The sequence below is a fragment of the Wasmannia auropunctata genome, unplaced genomic scaffold (genome assembly GCF_000956235.1).
Source record: "Wasmannia auropunctata unplaced genomic scaffold, wasmannia.A_1.0 LD336088.1, whole genome shotgun sequence".
Taxonomy (NCBI): Eukaryota; Metazoa; Arthropoda; class Insecta; order Hymenoptera; family Formicidae; genus Wasmannia; species Wasmannia auropunctata.
The window spans coordinates 1,769,547-1,786,370 of NW_012026802.1; the positions used below are offsets into that span (position 1 = coordinate 1,769,547).

Sequence of the window (16,824 nt, forward strand, 5' to 3'; positions counted from 1 at the left end):
GTGAGCGAGATTTTAACAGAATCGAATTCTAATCTACATAATACAACTCGGTCAATATTATTATTATTATTATTAATTATAATAATCAGAAATATATTTTTTTTGTACGCGTTTTACTCCTTTTTATGAATTTTTGTTTCTGAAGGAAAATCAAATAAAATTTATATTTTTGTTGTGAAAGGATATAATGAAATTTTTTCCAAATGTTCTCTCGATTTCTTTTTTGTTTCCCGCTTGGAGCCACGAAAAGAGACGAAAAACACGGATGTTTGCGTGCCGCAGCAGAGGAGCATCTCGCTCCGGGAATGGAGCCTTGACATTTTCCTCGTACCGACAAGAACAAGTCGCCTCAAATGTGGAAGGTGGACGTCTAGCGGTGGTCTTTCACCTCATGCGACGCGCGCGGCCAACATCTGATTACATCACGTCAAAATACTGGCGGCAATTCCCCGAATATCTCGCGTGTCATTGCGCGATAATTCCGCACGGTGCAACATGTAACAACGCATTAGATTCGATGAGTCAGGAATTTCCACGGCGGACGGAATTTTACGCGCACGATTTTTGATTTATGATTGGAATTCCTACGAACGTTTCGCAGGAGGTCGGTCAACAAAGAAGATCGATCGACGTTCGATTGTTGAAAGAGCTCGGCGTTGCGTCCATTTTAGACGGTATATATGATTCAGATTTCGAATCGTTATAATAATTATGTTTTTTCAATTTTATGCGTCCTGCAATATGAAAGACAAATTGAAGAATTAGAGCATATAAAAAGTTGTAAATAAAATAAGATAAAATAGAACAAAAAGCTTGTAAATAAACCGCGTCAGATTTTAAAACAAAAATCTGACGCGAATTATAGATGTTAGTTAAATTTATTACAAATGATATATATTTAATTTAAAATGAGTTTTAGAAACGTTGTCTGTCTAATGACGGTCGGTAACTACTGAAAGCGCCGCGCGGAATGTCTGACAACGAGCGGCCGCTACTACTTCGCCTCGTCTATTGGCTGTTACGTATGTACTTCTTTTTATTTGGGTTGATTTAGTGGATCAAATAGATATTGGAATGCTTACGTTGTATTCGAAGATTGTAATATTAAATCTAAATTTCTGAATATAGAATATTTCTCTATTCATGCATTTTACGTTAAAACTGTATAAGAATATATAGATCAAACTTTCCACACGATCCTTTTAAAATATTGCGTAACGACTCTTTCGCAATTTTTCATACAAGTGCCACGAGATTAAAAATAGTTTGTTTTCCTTAGTGTAATTTATCGTGCAGATTGAGACTACCTGTCGCTCGCCGCTCCGTTGTTGATCGAAGTATTTGTTTTTATCGCGCCTACATCTTGCGTTTATCCCACGTTAACCCTTATTTCCCTTTTTTTATTTCTAATTTTATATTCATTAATGCTGCAGTTATATATATTTACTACCGCATGCGGGGAAAAGGAAATACACGTGGAAACATTTAAATAATATATCACGCGATAAATTCACGACAAAAAACTTCTAAGAAAAGAAAAAAAACGGAGAGGATAAAAATTATGTAAACCTGCTCGATTCAGATGGAACAATGATTTATATCGACGACGAGGCACGTTGAATCATTGTATTTTACACACGATCACGTCTGGGAAATAATGAATGACATCGTACCGCCCTCTTTAGCTTTTGAATAATCACTTTTATTTTTGATCCTTATCAATATTAAACAACGTATATAGTTACGTAAGGGTATATATATTACATGGAAAATTCTGTCCTTCTCGTGCGCATATATCTTCCCGAGATACCTCGAGTGCCCACCACCCGACCGTCCCGAGAGAAAAAAAAAAGTATATCGTCACGCACATGCATCATTCACTCTCATTCTTTCTCTCCCTCTCTCGCTTTCTCTCTTTCTCTCACGTTTCTTTCTTTCTCTCTCACATTCTTCCTTTTATCCTCTTTCCCTCTCTCTCTCTCTCTTTCTGTCTCTTTCTTTTCTTCTTCCTCTCTGTTTCTATTAAGAACAAGACAGATTATTTTTTTTTATGTCTGGTTCTTTCCCGGCAAACGAGAAAAATTACGTTCTCGCGGAATTTCCAACGTTGAAGGACGCTTTTGCAACTTCCATTTTTTCAGACGACGCACGTTAGTCGCCACGCCACGCCGGTGCGACTTCCTCTTCCCCGGGAACTCGTAATCTCGCATCTTCCCGGGTCGTTCGCGCGTCCCATCCACGCGAGTTGCGGATCAATACGCCCCGCAGGAACGATGCACTCGTGCAAATCCGATGTGGCGTCGTGCGTGTTAAGGGCGACGCGCGGAATTGTGCGAGGCGCGCGCGCGTTCTGCATATCACGCGCCGTCTCGCGAAATTGCTTACGTAGGAGATTGAAACCGCTACGAATTAATTTAATATTAATAACGCCCGCTCTTCTCGCCCGTAATGTCGCTCTCGTAATGTCGCTCGCCGTTATACATTCGCGTTTCGGGGATATTAACAATGCGGAGCGCGTCAGATGCAGCCTCCAAATTCCATCGACACCGTCGTAACCGCAATCGCTGCGCACACACACTAGAGACATTTGGCTGCGTACTTTTAGAATGACGAGAACGTGATACAATCTCCTTGTTATCTTCATCCGTTCGCAGAGGGGGGGTTTTTTTTCTTTAGAGAGGAGAAAATAGAAAATAAATAACTTTTGCATCGATTCGCGCACTCGTTGCAGCGTCGCATATGCTCGACACTCGTGGAACTCGTATTATTCTATTGTATTCTATTAAATCAACGTCGTTATAAGATAAATAACTCTTTGTTAGATCCCTGTCATTCTTAGTGCTTCGCTTTCACGGGGAACGTTATATCTCTTCGTTATATAGCTTTACATTCGTACGTTTTATACGAATTTTATTACGCTTGCAATTATGATCCAGGGACGAATTGCTCTTCAGTTGCTGATCGCTTACTATCCTATCGTTACATATCGCACTTCCAACGGAAAAGAAGAAGGTGGAATTATCGCGAGTATCACAAGTCGATTTCTTCACAAATCGCGTCTATAGAAGGGGAAGGAAATAATTACCTAAATTATTTATTATTGCCGCAGGTATATGCACAACGATTGTGCCACACACCATATACATTGCTTTCCTTCACATTGATGGAGATACTTGCAATCTCCGCCTCCTCAAAAAAAAAAATATATATATATTATAAATAAAATAAACAAAAACAAATGGCGATTTCGCAGCGCTTTCGCAGTTGTCACTTTCCTCGACTGAAAGTGCGATATTTCTCCGCGTCGTGCCTCCTCGCCGGGAGCTATGTAATACTTTCAACTTACAGCCGTCGAAACTCTCAAGGTATTCCGCAGCGAGTTACTGCGATTTCAAGGTACACACGTGACATCTGTGCGGGATCCGCCGGTCTTGATGCAGAACCAAATTAAACGTGCTTAAAAAAAATGACGTCCACGACAAATATCCTAATTCCTCGGACAGCCTGCGAACGTCCTCGCGGATGTTTCTCGTCGACTTTTATGTCGACTTTTAGATCGCGTTAACACTTCCGCCTTTAAAGGACAGATCAGACTTTCTTTTTTTACTAACGTCCCTCTGAACTTTAAATTTTACTTTGATCGGTTTGTGCACCTCGACCGACGTCGTCCCGCCATCTTGTGCAATAGGCCATTTCCTCCTATCTAAGAATACGAAAGACTAACTAAAAGGGCAAAGAGTAAAACGCCGCGTCCTCCTCGTCGTTCTGCTATTAGTCTCGCATTGTAGTCCTATTCTCCCCGAGATACACCGAGACACGCAATCTCGATGGATCTGCCGGCTAACAATATTATTCGTATAGGTAGCATATTTGATTTGACAGGCTGAAGAATACGAGGAAGCAATGTCGCTACGCGAAATTTTAATGTTATACCGACTTTAAAGTGCAATCGAATAGATCTGGGGAGAGGTATCGGTCGAAAGATATTACTCTCTAGTTTCCAATTTATTCGTCGCAATGAAAACGAATATTCTTGCGTTTATAACTTTCGGAATGCAACTTTTGCAAATGGTGGACCGACTTTTAATCGAGATTTACATAAGTTTAATTAGTTCATTAAAAAGGAATTAAAGGGATTACAGAATAAATTAAGAAATTGAATAAATGCGACACAGCTCCTTCGTCAGCTTCGCTCTTTCAACCGCCATGTATTTTTTTGTCCGTTTTAAGGAAGGGATCTCTAACGTCTCGTCTAACGTCTGGAGAGATGTATACAGGCACTGTTCTTTCACAGAGTAAACTCCCGTCCGTCGGGGATCGCGATAGCGCGAATCCGCGGCAGACAGAACGGATATCCAAGAGCACCGCAATTTTGCTGGCAATACGCGTCAACGTCATCGTGAGAAGGCGTGCAAATTCGCCTCGATCGCTAATTTTATTTCGAAAGCGCGTCCCTCTCTTACGACGTTGGATAAATGTTCTCAAAGTTGCTCAGCAATATTTTTCAATCCATTGTATACAAAGTATATACATAACGGCCAAAGTTTGTGCTTCGTCTTAGGAAAGTGCCGTGTAAATATGTATGTAAGTATATTGAATTATAAATCGCGTACGAGATTTATGATCCAAGTTTTCGCAGGACATTTCACGGTGACGTGGACTCACAGTGCAATTAGTCGGCTCCCTAAGATATCCGCGACATTATTACAGGGGTAGAGGATCAAGACGAGAAGAAAAGGAACGGATACAAATCGCAAAATTGCATTGCAAACGCGAAATTCGCGCCTGCGCTCCCGTCTGGTAAAATTGGACCGGAATATATTTGGCCATTTAAGAGTTGATGCAACTTTAATTTTAATTTCAGAGACGCAACTCACCCGCAATTCTTGAGTATTAAGTATTAAATATATTAGCGTTTAACTTACGTAAAAACTCACCATTTAATTAGGTCAAAATTCCACTAAAAGAGTTTAATCCGAGTTGAGTCCGGAGTTCGGTTCGATGGATTTCGAATTTTGATGAAGAACGAGGAGAAAGGATATGGAAAAAGTTTCCTTCTCTTTTCATTTCCATACAACGGACTCGGGAAACTAATTAATATCGTGACCGCGAGCGTAGATGCGAATTTACGACCGCCCTGATATGTATCACTTAAAAAATCGAACAGTCTCGTGTGTAGAACGTATTCTACAGTACGAAGAGTGCTACACGTATTCCGCGGAACGCGCGAACGTCGTACGCGCGACCGACGGCGACGCGCGACGCGGCGCGCGGCGGTGGTCGCGGCGTAGGCTGACTTTTCGCGATCACGCGACGTTTCCGCGACGTGTGTCGCGCGCCGCGAATGTGTGCAGGACTGATATGTGTGAAAGGATCACCCCGATCGATATGTTGAGAATAAAAAGCGAGAACCAAGCTCTCGACCTGCCCCTGTAGCGTGTCGAGTATCTCCCCTTTCGATCCTCGGAATCAATTTTACGCTTGGAACGCGAAACGATCGACGTTCATCGTCGTCGTTAGAGATGTACAATGTTTCGATCACAGAGAAATATATTTGTGTATATATATATATATATATGTATAATATAGATATATGTGTATGTGTGTGTGTGTGTGTGTGTATACAAGTTTTTTTTCATCCTCTTTCCTCACGAGATTAATCGGGATCCCACCGGTTTCGCCGAGAGACCCGTGCGCGATAAACTAAAGGGGGATCAGGGTGAACGATCGACTCTGAAAACGAGCTCGCCGTTGTTGGGATAAATGAGATATTATACGAGTTATACAATGCACGCGAATTTATATAATAAAAATGGAGAAATTTATGTAATAAAAATGTCACTCGCGTGTACGCGTTGAAAATGTTTTCATTTTTGTTTTTTCTAGTTGCTTTTCCTTTCTCTATAACTCTCTCTTTCTGAACGAACACTTTGCTTCTCAAGAATCTAATTACCAGTAATGCTGTTGAGACAATTTTGTCTGGAGATTAAATTTGTCGATCGCCGGCACCCTGAGTCCTCTGTAACGTCGCCTCGAAATCGTCGTTCACGTGGGAATAAGGGACGCGGAATGCTGGACGACTCGAGAGAGAGCCGCGGGACGATTTCCGCACACGGGAATGCGGACGAAATGCTAACTAACGTAAGTAGTAAAAGTGGCGGAGCAGCTTGGACGAAAGTAAGTACAGACACGAGAAGAAATATGTTTCGCGAAAGCGATCGCGGGGCCGGGCCGGTCGTCGTACCTGCCAACGTACCTTGCCCAACGTTCGAGCGAGCGACCGACGCGTCGCGACGCGTCGACGCTCGCCTGGAAGATGCACGATCGAATGTCGAATAGTATGCACGACGTCGTGTCTCCGTTACGATGAGCGCGGAACGACAGGGGGGCGGGGGTCGCAACGATACGCCGAGGATACCTGCCGTGTGTGGCTTTGGGGCGTCGCGCGAGGAGGAAAACCGATCGTGAAATAAAATAATAAAATTTATTTGCGCGTCAAAGCGCGTCCGCTCTCTGCGTGACTCCAACCGCGCGTCTCGGCCTCGCAATAAATTTCTTGCGACTCCTTTCTGGTTCGCATTTACTTGATTGTTCCGCAATGCGCAATCGATAAGTATTTCGCGTTATGACTTCCGCGTTTTATCGCGGTCGCGTGTCGCGCGCCTCTCTGTGCTACTCGGGATATTTCGCGGATTACGCTTACGCGACGGTGGTCGATCATCGCGATTTGATCCCTCGGAATTAATAATCGCCGAACGACAGACGTCGGTGGACGATGGATGTTAACAGAGGAAGGGAACAGCCAAGAGACTCTAAAGCGCGAGGATCACCACGGTGCACAACAAACACGTATCCCCGGCTGTCTTATGCCATCTCGACCCCGGGATAATTGAAGCTCCACTCGTGGCGTGAATAAGTAATCACGGCGACGCTCGGGCAAACGCATGCACTCGCTCGTATCGGAGACACGCGGTCGCGCATTCCCCCGACCGTAATTACTCGGGAGTATCGAGGGCTATCCTCGATTCATCGCGCGGAACACACTAGCGGACAGAGAAGCACAACGGACTTGTGCACGTACGTACGGAGAAACGGTTTGTCTCGAAACACCGAAGATATGTACACGAAAACGAAATCTTTGTATCTCGCGTCGTCTCCCGTCTATCCTCCGATGTCTTCGCGATCCCGCAAGAAAAATTGGACGAATTGTAAAGTCGATCGAGAGGAGATTTTCATTGAAACGAAATCGTCTTAGCTTTTCTCTCTCTCTCTCTCTCTCTCTGTGGTTCTCCCTTCTGTCTTTTTTAAAAATCCCAATTATGTATCTCGACTCCGAACGAGAAATTGCTTTCCTGATTCTTGAACTAAACAAAGTCGGGGGAGTAGTATGTCAATCAACGGGAACAAGATCACAAGTTTTCGCGATTTTGGAAAGTTCAATCCCCACCCCGATTCTTTTCGATGTGTCTAATCTTCTTGCAGCGAGCTCAAATAATCGTACTCGTCCTCAATCCTTTGTCCTCAATACGTCATTGGGAGGCGACGCGCGCTTAAATACTAGATAATTTATACAAATTGCGTGTAAATTAATAATCAAAGGATTTACTCGAGGTAAGACGTATGTAAGTATTGTAGTAAGCTTAGATATACGATTACAATATGTTAGACTAGACTTCTTTTTTTTTCTTCTTTTTGGGAAAGACTAAAGTTAGGCAAAAGATGACGTTTTTCTTTGTTTTTTTTCTTTTTTCTTCATTAAAGTTCACTTCTACGGATTCTCTCTCTCTCTCTTTCTCTCTAACATATTCTTTTCTTCATTATTCATTATTCTCTCAGGCACGCCTTGCTCTTTCTCTTACGTCTCGCTTTTTTCTTTCTCTCTCTCTCTCTCTCATTTTCACTCGTACTTTTCATTCGTTCTCTCACTCCGACACACCTCATTCTCATCTCGCACTCGCTTCCATTCGCGGACTAGCGATAAATTTGAACTTATATTAGCAGTTAAAATGCTCTCTTGGAAAACACAAGTTTCGCCTTATACTAATAATGGTAATGGTCTCTTCATCTTTCTCTCTGCGTATTCTCCCCCCCCCTTCCCGCCATCCTCGCCCCAGCTATTACTTTTTCGACCCGTTGTTCCGACCCGTTTCCATCCCCCTTTTCGCCCGCGACTTCGTCAACGACGGTACTATACAACTAGGATAATAAATATTGCCGCAAAATTATTTGCTACATTCGTCCCAAATAGTCAACAAGTCCGACTGCCCCGGAGCATCGCGGTTTTTGGTCTCCCCGTTTACGTCACACCGACCGAGTCTCTCTCCCTCCGACGATCTCTATCGCGCTCACTTTATAAAGAAAGGTGTAACTTTAAACGCATCGACGCCATCTTCTAAGGCGACCAACTAGTTACTCTTATTTCTTATAGTCACCTTATAACTGTGCCAACGAGCGTTCGCGCAAACTCTCGTAATATCAAAACTTAGAAGCATGAGAAATATAAAGGAATAATAAACTTACCTCTAAAGAAAGGAGCGTCAACGGATGCAGATTTCAAAAACAAAAAAAAAAGATATCAGCACTGATTCTGATGCAAATTTCTCAAGTAAAATTACAAGAGAGTCTGAAAGAAATCTGAAGGATTAGCGATTAAGTTCAACTGTAATTTCACTTATTTCCTGTTCTTTTATACGAACTTAATTTCAGACGATCTGACGGGAGATCTATCAAGTGTTTTCTAAAATCATCTTTTGGAGCGCGTTGAACTCTCGCGGATAATCGTCGATAGCTCGTCGCGTGCTACGAGAACTTCGCGCGACCCCCCTCCCCCTCCCCCCGTCTTCCCAAGTTCGAGCTCAAAACCGCCGCGATCTCCGAGTAGTCTGATTTCACCGGTAATCATCCGATGCCAATCGCACGCGCGCGCGCAAACGTTGATGCCAGTTGTGTGTGTAAGTAGTAATAATATCTCTCTTCCCCTTTCTCCATTCGTGTGTTTGAGTATACATTAATATCCGTTCTCGGTACCGCGCGCGGGTGCCCCTCAATCGTCCCAGGTGGGGAAGCTATCCTGATCGATGAACAGGTTCCTGCCCGTCGTCGTTGACGCGGTTTGGTCGATGCGGCGGCCGGTCCCCGCCTGCCGCCCCGTTTGCCTCTGGCCGCCGATGCCGATGTGCTGCTGGTTCGGCGTGCCGCCGAAATTCGTGCTGCCGAACACCGGCTGGCCGAACGCGTCCAGCTGCTGGCTCTCGTAGATGCTGTGGTCCGGCGAGTACTGCTTCTGCTGCTGCCGATGGTGATCGGTCACGGTCAGCTCGATGTTGCCGGCCGTGCCGCCGACGACGATATCGTCGACGTTCTCCGACGCGTTCGCCTCCTCCAGGCTACTGTTCTTGATACCGTACTGAAAGTACATGATGAAACCTGACGGCAGATACAAGGAGCAATGTTCAATTCGACTGATCGACTGAGATTCGCAGGAAGAAAAGTAAAAATGTTATCGTTTTTTCATAAAGACTCGGACAGAATCGGATGAAGGAAATAGATATAATCTAAGCGAGATCGCCTTTTTTGCTCACAAATATCTCTGTGTATAGTTTGTATAATAAAATTTAATATAATAATAATAATATTTAATGTGCATGTAAGTTTGTACCGAGAATCATCCAGACCGTGAATCTGACCAGAGTGAGGATGCTGAGCTTGAAAATGAGATAAATGTTGACGGTAACGGCGATCGCGGGGACAAAGGGTAAGCCCGGCGTCATGAACATTACGCTGCTCCTGAAACAAAAAGGGAAATGTCGGGAATTAGAGCTTAGATCATTAAGACCATTTCACGATCGGGTACGCTTCGCAGTTGGCGAGTTACGCGAGATTGCGGATTACGATCGGATTATCCTACCTATTTTGCGGCTTTCTACTGATGACGAGAAGTATACCGATTATGGCGAAGAGAAATAAGAATAGTAATATCGTTGTAAATGTTCCCATGTTACCTGAAAGAAGAGAAGAGCGATGAAATATATCGATCAAGATTTGTTTACAGCGACTCGTGAAATTAATCGGGTAATTGAAAAATTTTTTTTTAAATTATCTTGATACTCATTACATTTCACAAATCAATCCTTTTAATATTACGAGCTGAACATTTATTTACACTTTTCTTTCCTCTTATTATATCAAAATATTTTATGGAACATTTGATCAATTTCACAAATAGCTGTATGCGTTAATGTATTAATAGCGGCGTAAATTCCTCACCCATCCCACAGACGATAATTATGTCAAAAATAAGGATCAAGAGATATAAGATCCCAACGAGCTTCATGACGTAACGTCCTGACGCCTCTGTAGCAGGACCTCTGTCCACCCACGGGAATATAGCAGGACAAAGATATTGCGCCGCCTACGAAATGTCACAATTTGTTAGTGACACACGATAATCGCAATGTCCTTCGGCTAAGAAATATTTTATGGACGATATTTTACGTATAAAAATTAAAACATAATTCAATTCTGAAAAATGTAATAATATAATAATAAACCTAATCGTTAAGATTTCATTTATTACATCTCAAACGTCAATTAATTAAAAGCATCAGGACTTTAAATCTTAAAACTTAACTTTAAATCTTAAAAAAAAAACTAGAATTTCAATTGTGTCAAAATTTTAAAAGTAGAGTAAAGAAATTTTTTAAATTTCTAAAGTAAATTTGGTTTCGAAAATCTGTCATTTTTAAAATAATTCTGATTTTTCTTTTATCGAATTGAATAAATTTGGCTTCGAAAATCTGTCATTTTTTAAATAATTGTGATTCTTCTGTTATCAAATTGAACCTAGCAAAGTAAAGACATTCATACTCTGTGTAAAATGTTATGTAAAATTCTAACGTAAAATAAAAAGATCATGTACTTGGATAAATAACAATCAGGAAGAATCCTATCGTTTCTCGCATGAATACGATTGGGGTGACCATTATTCTGCCGAACCATCGCTTTTCGATTACTGATCACTACCTGCAGCCGACGTTGTAGATAATTTAACGGTGGCCCTATGATCGGCGTGTTTCCGGGATACTGATGAGCACTACCGCAACTCGAGGCGGCCGCGGCCGCGTGCACGCTGCCGTAGAATTTGTTCTCCGTTCTGTCGCTGACGAGGTACTGATCGTCCTTACCCAATCCCACCTCGTCCTCCTCGCCGCCGTACGTGTCGTCCGAATCCGGCGACGAGCTGTTGCATCTCCTCACCCGCCTTACCTGGAACGGCGCGACGCTAATTTCAAAATTGCGCAATCTCGCCGCAATCCGTTCCTCAACATCGGGAATTGGATCCCGCTACGCGGTCGATCTAATTTTGTCCGTCGACGCGGAAAAAATTCCGTAAAAAGGGAATAAAAATTGGATGATGAATTTATCTTAAAATTTCCATCCATTATCTTAAAATTTTGTAACAGTAAAAGAAACAAATCTTCTTGCTCTTGCCTGACAAAAAAAATGTTTTACTACGTCAAAAAATATGAGGGAAAGAATTCAGGAAGAAAGAAAGGGAGAAAAATCTTGCGAGAAATCCCTTAAAAATGACATCTGAGGCGAATGTACGCTGAAAATGATCTACTTCGAAGGAAACGCCGAGCCACAGATGCGCGTGCAGAGAACTGCCGAAACGGAAAACGAAAAAACGTGTAGAACTAAAGAAATCGAGAGGAGAAAATCTCGTTTTCTCGACGAGACGAGAGAAGTTTCTTCAATTACGCGGCGATGGAGGCGAACGACGCGGGGCCGTTTCGTCGTTTCTTCTTTTTTCTCCTTTTGACGCGCAAACGCGAACACGTCTCACCGTGACACGCTGCCCGTTGTTGGTGGTCGTGAGCTCCGACTGGGACGTCTGTACCGAGTTCAACGCGGTCACAAGCTGATCGGGCCTGAGCTCCTTGCCGTAAGTCACTTGGCCGTTCCCCTGCGTCTCCTTCGTGGGCGACCGACACGGCGTCCGCAGGCTCTGCGGCAGCAATTCGATCAGATTCGTCGAATGCGGCTGGTACCGCAATATCAGCACGCACGTGGACACCAGAGTGTACGCCAACAGGGTACCTAATGAACCGCGAACGAGAACATGTAGCGCGGTCCCAGTACTTGCTATTCCATTATATTTTTAATATTTGACGAACGCATGCAGGTGTGTCGAACGCAACAGAACGCTTGGAAACTGAATTATAAATCTGACATGCAGGAGACAAAAGTTTTTTTAAATCCAATCATTAAAAATAATATTATATCATCAAAATTTTACCCCGCGTAATTTTACGTTAGTAGTTTTTCTGGATGGGTCGATAATTAAAAAATGTGAACAAGAAAAGTTGTATATTCACGCCACTCGTCTTCATCTCTCCATTCTTGTTTCATAACACTAAACTACCGGAAATCGTTTTAGATAACCGTCTTACCGATCGACATCATTTCCACCAACACCTCCAGCTGGATCAGCAGCGCAGCGAAAGCGGCGCATATGCCGGAAGTTAGAGTCGCAATTGCGGGAGTGCCAGTCGCCGGCCAAACTTGGCTGAGGCTCCTGCGGGAAGCGAAACGTGCGCGTTAAACGGTAAATTCCGAGTTACATGTCTCGGCCGTTCTTAACAATTCCCCTCATTGCCGTTTCGGCATCCGGCGTTACCCCTTTGCCTTGATCTCGATCATTACCGGAATATAAGGCCATCCTGTGCCATCGCGTAGACTATTCTAGGCATCGGAAACATGCTGCCGAACATGGAGACCGTCAGGCCCGCCAGCGCACCGACCGCGACGATGTACTTGCACTTGTAGGCCCCGACTTGGCCGAACATCTCCACCAGCGCCGAGTCCTGATCGACCTGATCGTACGGAACTGAAACATGAGGCACGCGAGTACGTGCTGAGAACACTGCAACCGACAGCCCTTCCGTCCCGCGATACCGCCGTAAATTCGAGTTTCATCCGGCGATCAATGTGTGCCGTCAGTAACGATTTTACACGAACTGCATTAATAATACACCTGGTACAATAGCCACAGTAATAACGCCAAAGTTTTAACAAACTCTCATTTACGTTACGAACAAGTTTCACAATAATTTTATTCTCCGATGTTTCGCCCAGCGCCGTTAACAGTTCGGAGTCGTGATAAAATTGATCCCGCGATAACGAGATGGAAGCGGCCTTCAATTCGCCGATAGCCTCAAAAAGGCACGTAGCCCTAAAGCCGCTTTGCGTCATCGTCAACAGTTATTTGAATTTCGAGAGGTGGAAACGCGAAAACACAGGCGGAACACGCAGAATCGAGGGGCGAAGCGGGGCACGTCGCCCCTGTTCGCGTTCGCGAGGGGTGAGTGAGCGCGCGTATTTCCATTAATGGAGGTCTAACAAACGATCGGCGGCCCGTTGTTTAATGGTCTACTCACCAATCAGTGTCAAGACCATGCTGCTGGTGACGTAAGCGACGAGAATTATGATCAACGACGAGACGATGGCGAGGGGGATACTCCTCTTCGGATTCGTCGCTTCTTCGCCGGTGGTGGCTATTATGTCGAAGCCGATGAAAGCGTAGAAACACGTCGCCGCGCCGGTGAAAACCTGAGGGTGGAAGAGAGAGAGATTCCATTTTTCATCGCGTCTCAAACAGAATATATAATATAGTCGCGACGTAGGTTCTGACCGCGGACACCAAAGTGCGATAAAACGGAGCGAAAATAAGATGTCTGACGGAAATTCGAGATGGAAAATCGTGTTACACGTTCAAACAGAGCTGCGGCCCTTTACGTAAATGTCATAGCACTTTTATCGAATTCCTGCGCGGTAAAATTTACCGGTAGAATTCACTTTGTATTGTAAGTGATGATACACGCGGATACTCGCGTCGACATATACCGTTTGATTCAGTAACTACGCCGATTATGGCACGTATAAAGTATAATTAATTGGAGATTAACAAGAATAGCCGATTGTCCGGCGTGAGTCGCTTTGTCAGCTACCGTCGAAGTCCCCGCCCTCAATCGGATTTACTGTAAAAGTATCGCCCTTTGGAGGCAAAATTAAAGCGTTTACATATTTCACGTCTGCTCGACGTGCTTATGAATTGTTAATAAGCTCCGTGAGAGAGAGAATAAGATTAGGACGGCGTTGCTTAAATAATTGGCGTAAAGCCGATCACTGCACAGAAGAAGGTTACTTATTCATTCGCGTTTCGATGCACTCGCGCATCTGCTTCAGCGAATAAATAAAAAGACATCGCAGAATATCGCGATATAATGATCGCGATGTTAAGAAAAACATAGATTATTCGGATAACGTCACTTTTTTTCTATCGGTTGATTTATCCGAAAAGAAGTAAAAAAAACGAAGGAAATGGAAACGAGAGAGAAGGAAGATCAAAAGGTCAACGGATGAAAACGCTGAAATTTAAATATTCCCCGAGAGCGTGGGATCGGTCGAGAGAGATTATGCGGTGGAGCTTCGGGTAAGGTTGACACATGAATTTTCGCGAACCGGTGGGTAGGGGTGGAGGCGGTTGTGTAATCGGTACACCCCAATTCCGTCACGTCCCCTACACGTTTTCGTCGCAGCGCCCACGCGCGGACGTGTTGCACAAAAGCGTGGTTAATAATCGCGATTAAAGGTCGACCCTGTCCGCCCGAGACGCGCGAAAACTCGCCGCAAGCACCCCGTTCGAATACTATAGCAGAACAATGTGAAATCCACGAGTTTCAGCCCCTCGAAATTCCACTAGTCAAGGGCAAAGAAATCGGGATCGTGGCGGCCGGTATACCGAACAATGCCGAACGCTTGTCTCGAAAGGCGCATATTATCGGTACGCGAGTTTTGTTGCGGAAACGAAGGAATTATAACGAAGGCGCGCGCGCGAACGACGACGTTACGCTCGAACTTTCTTCCGAACTCACGGAAACCGGCGCGGCGTCGCCGTTGTTCTTTGACGGAACTTGCCTTTCAAGTTAATTATCCGTGCTAAAAACGTTCTACTTCCGTGCGAAGGGTATAGAGACAGAGAGAGAGAGAGAGAGAGAGAGAGAGAGAGAGAGAGAGAGAGAGAGAGAGAGAGGAAGGAAGGGGGAGGGGCTGCGGGAGATTGAAGTTTTCAAATCGCTCGCGGTGATATGCAAGACCGTGCACCGCACAACTTCGCTGCAAAGGCATCCCGAGATTCCCGAGTATTGAAAAATGTAGATCTCGCGTGTTGGCGGAAATACAAAGAAACTATACAAGCAAAATTATATCGCGCGCGCGATGCGGCGCATAGTGTGATACTTTCGCAATTTCAGTGGAAAAAATTATTGCGCCAAAGTATATTTCTTGCTTCTGCACTATATATTTGAATAATAAAATAATATAGTTTAGAATATATTTCACCGTTTTTTGGAATAATTTAAATTTTTAAACGGTAAACGTTTCTTAATATACCTAATATATTATACCTATATAAATATACTTGTAACATATTATACCGCATTATACCCGTATCGGGATTATTTTTATGTTAAACCTAGTCCCTTGGGCTGTACACAATATGCAAAATTTTTTGCACCAATTTGCGAATTCCATTAATATAAATTATAAATGCTTAATATACAGTCGCTGTATTAATATTTATACATGTATAATAAGTTAGGTATATTATAAAACGTACCGATTAATTTAAAAATTTAAATTGTTTCAAAAAAAAAAAAAAATTATATTATTTTATTATTCAAGTCGTGCAGAAGCAAAAAAACCAATATACTTTGGTGTTATAATTTTTTCCACCTAGATTGCGAAAATATCACACTGTACGCGGCGTTTCGAGTTAACCCTAAATACATAATTTTCCGGTTCTTTGTTAAACACGATAGATCCTTCATGTCTGACTTTTGATCACTTTTACAAAAGTTTATAAAAATTAATAAGAGTTTCTTACATATACTTTAACATCATTAAAAAGTATTTGTAAGATTGTTATAAAAAAATTACATACAAATAAATTAATATTATTATTAATTATATACAGCCAACACGTGCGTAAGGGTTAATTATGCGAGAAGAAAATGTTTCACTTTCATAGAGGATAAAGAGTAAAACGAAGTCGACGGGATTTTAAGGCGATGTACGAGCGGTAAAGCGTAGGTCGTTGAAGGAGAACACGGGGAAAGGCTCCTAAGGAAAGTCGTGAATCTTTCAGCGGGACAGCTGGCCCTGCTGTGGCTCTTGTGCACACGTTATCCTTTCTATCCTTTACATCGCACGGGGCTTGACTATCTCTAAATATTGCTTCCCGTCGGAGAATAATTTGTTTCGTTTGCATGTTACAGATAATTTGAGAAACCTGAGGGAAAAAATATAATGAAAATATTAAAACTCGCTTTAACTAATACAACTTGATAGCTAATATAACTTTATAAATGAAGCGAGTTTTAATATTTCGACTTAGGAATGTTGTAACGCGCGATACAAGGGAAGTGAGAAAAATCATTTTAATTTTAGTTTACATACTGAATCCTAATCGCCGTGCTCTCCCAAGAACTAGGAAGTATCTCTGTTTTTCAGTTTAGCTGCGGAGAGGTAGATTCAAGATGGAAGGGAAAACAGTAATTTATGGTCGGCCATTGTCGAGAAATTAGTGCCTTTTCCAAGTAAATTACGCTCCGTTGAACGCTAAGTCGCCATAAGCAAGTAAATTAAAAAATGCTGTAACGAGGCGCGCCGTTATGCATTAACAGACCGGCGATCTCATTCTTCTCGTCGACGGGACTAACCTTCATCTCGCAATTTCAGCGGATATAAACTATTTAGAGCGGA

General features: G+C 43.1%; 1 protein-coding gene across 1 annotated transcript in view; it reads right to left on the bottom strand.

The window, feature by feature from the left end:
• Positions 1-9,043: 9,043 nt before the first annotated feature.
• LOC105448236 (cationic amino acid transporter 2) overlaps positions 9,044-16,824 on the bottom strand; it is a 71,598-nt gene continuing 63,817 nt past the window's right edge. The window contains exons 6-14 of the mRNA XM_011686699.1: positions 13,440-13,611; positions 12,706-12,889; positions 12,453-12,577; positions 11,846-12,099; positions 11,023-11,265; positions 10,267-10,411; positions 9,908-10,001; positions 9,659-9,786; positions 9,044-9,426 (exon numbers count right to left, since the gene is read on the bottom strand). Of these exons, the coding sequence (XP_011685001.1) occupies positions 9,044-9,426; positions 9,659-9,786; positions 9,908-10,001; positions 10,267-10,411; positions 11,023-11,265; positions 11,846-12,099; positions 12,453-12,577; positions 12,706-12,889; positions 13,440-13,611 (1,728 nt within the window). The remainder of the gene's footprint in view (positions 9,427-9,658; positions 9,787-9,907; positions 10,002-10,266; positions 10,412-11,022; positions 11,266-11,845; positions 12,100-12,452; positions 12,578-12,705; positions 12,890-13,439; positions 13,612-16,824) is intronic.